This window comes from Octopus bimaculoides, chromosome 27 (assembly GCF_001194135.2).
Source record: "Octopus bimaculoides isolate UCB-OBI-ISO-001 chromosome 27, ASM119413v2, whole genome shotgun sequence".
Classification (NCBI taxonomy): domain Eukaryota; kingdom Metazoa; phylum Mollusca; class Cephalopoda; order Octopoda; family Octopodidae; genus Octopus; species Octopus bimaculoides.
In genome coordinates, this window is record NC_069007.1 from 10,662,120 (window position 1) to 10,664,516 (window position 2,397).

The following is a 2,397-nucleotide window of genomic DNA, read 5'->3' on the forward strand; positions in this document are numbered from 1 at the left end:
CGACAGGCTTCTTTCAGTTTTCATTTTAAAAATCCACTCACAAGGGTTTGGTCGGTCTGAGGCCACAGCAGAAGACACTTGCCCAAAGTGCCACACAGTGGGACTGAAACCGGAACCATGTGGTTGGGAAGCAAGCTATATATATATATATATATATATATATACAATGGGATTCTTTCATTTTCCATCTACGAAATCCACTCATAAGGCTTTGGTCGGCCCAAGGCTATAGTAGAAGATACTTGCCCAAGGTGTCACGCAGTGAGATTGAACTTGCAATCATGTGGTTGGGAAGCAAGCTTCTTACCACAGGACATCATTTTAAGATTAATTGCTCATTCATTTTTAGCATACTCGTTAAAATATGTCAAAACACCCATCAGAACCTATACTTGTACAAAAGCTGCTTTTAGTGTCTTTTCTTATCCTCTTTTCCACTGTTGTCACCATTAACTGTTGAACTACATGTGAAATTTATGCTTCTCTACTTTTATGCTAAACATGTTACCCTTAAATATTGTTTTAGCCAATTATGTCTATGCATACAAGTCGGTCTTGGATTTCATGCAATGTATTAACCTGTCGGATTTTAACGACCTGTTAGTGATTAAGTCCTTAATCATCGTAGACTGTTTTCTTTGATATTTATACATCAGTTCTTTATATAAAGAGAATGCTATTTGTTGATAATTTAGGTGCTTATATTTTATCATTTACTTGTTTTAGTCATTGGACTGCAGACAAAGCCTGGTACTTACTCCGGTTATTTTTGCCAAACTGCTAGATTACAAGGACGTAAAGAAACAAACATCGGTTGTCAAGCAATGATGGATACAAACATCAATAAAAAGACACACAATCACTCAAATATATATACATACAAACACACACACACACGTACATGTGCACACACACACACAAGAATAGATAGACAGACAGATAGATACATGATATGCTTTCAGTTTTTGTCTATCTAAGCCACTCACAAAGCTATAGTAGAAAACACTTGCACAAACTGCTACAGAGTGAGATTGAACCCAAGACCAAGCATTGAAGGCCCATAAAAGGAAAAAATTTATCCATTATAGAATTAATTTCTGGCATCATAACTCCCATAGATTTATTTGTAAATTATCAAAAGAATTGAACAAATATATTTTACCTGAATGTGATCCATATCATTCATTATGTCTTGATTGATCTTCTCTTTGAATAAAACGATTGGGTCTCTGACCAGGAGTTGGGCAACGTATTTGGACATCATTTCATCAACACCTGATTAATTATCAAATATTTTAATCAGTTTTAATAATTTATAAAATGGTTGCATACTTTTACGAGGAAACTGATTAACACAGGCAGACACTGGCAAGCATACACGCACACATACACATCCATGCACATACACATATGCACACACGCACGCAAACATGCACACACACATACACTGACAGGTGCACATACACACGCACGCACATACACACACACAAACACACACACATACACACACATGTACATCACATATCAGATGGAAGGATCCCAAAAGATCTCCTGTACAAGAGCACGAGGACGTCTGCAAGAGAGATATGATGTCAATAGATTTGGATAACCTGATATGGGAGGAGGTCGCAAATGTTTGCCCACGCTGGAGGCAAATACTGCGAAAGGGGATGAAGTGAGGGGAAGAAAAACAGGAACTTGCAGTCAAAGAAAACCACACTCGACGGAAGAAAAAACCAGTAGCACCGGCAGAGAGCTCCTTCAAATGCAGTTGCTGTATGCATGGCTGTCACTCCTGTGTGGGCCTCTACAGCCACAACAGACGCTGCGCCACCATCAGCAGCTGACACAATTTCTTTGGGTGCAGATTCATGGCTTCGCGAGACAGACAACTGCATACTACAAATGCACACACATACACGCACACCCACACATATGCACGCGCATGATCTTTTATTCCAGTCTCCATCATTGGGTTTGTAGCCAGAATAAGTTATTGCCTTCAAGTCAATCGGTTTACCAAAAGAGTTACGTCCCCTGTACAGAATTACCTACCTTCGTAAAGCACTGTAGTTGTAATTATCAATTTAAAACATCTATGCTGTTATACACATGGAGGCGCAATGGCCCAGTGGTTAGGGCAACGGACTCGCGGTCATAGGATCGCGGTTTTGATTCCCAGACCGGGCTTTGTGAGTGTTTATTGAGCGAAAACACCTAAAGCTCGAAAAGGCTCCGGCAGGGGATGGTGGCGAAACCCCGCTGTACTCTTTCACTACAACTTTCTCTCACTCTTTCTTCCTGTTTCTGTTGTGCCTGTAATACAAAGGGTCAGCCTTGTCACACTCTGTGTCACTCTGAATATCCCCGAGAACTACGTTAAGGGGTACATGTGTC

The 2,397-nt window shown here is 40.3% G+C and overlaps 1 protein-coding gene across 1 annotated transcript in view; it reads right to left on the reverse strand.

The window, feature by feature from the left end:
* The window catches only part of LOC106880049 (glutamate--cysteine ligase catalytic subunit-like), a 55,374-nt gene that overhangs the window by 18,476 nt on the left and 34,501 nt on the right, over nt 1–2,397 (reverse strand). The window contains exon 12 of the mRNA XM_052977139.1: nt 1,163–1,275. Within this exon, the coding sequence (XP_052833099.1) occupies nt 1,163–1,275 (113 nt within the window). The remainder of the gene's footprint in view (nt 1–1,162; nt 1,276–2,397) is intronic.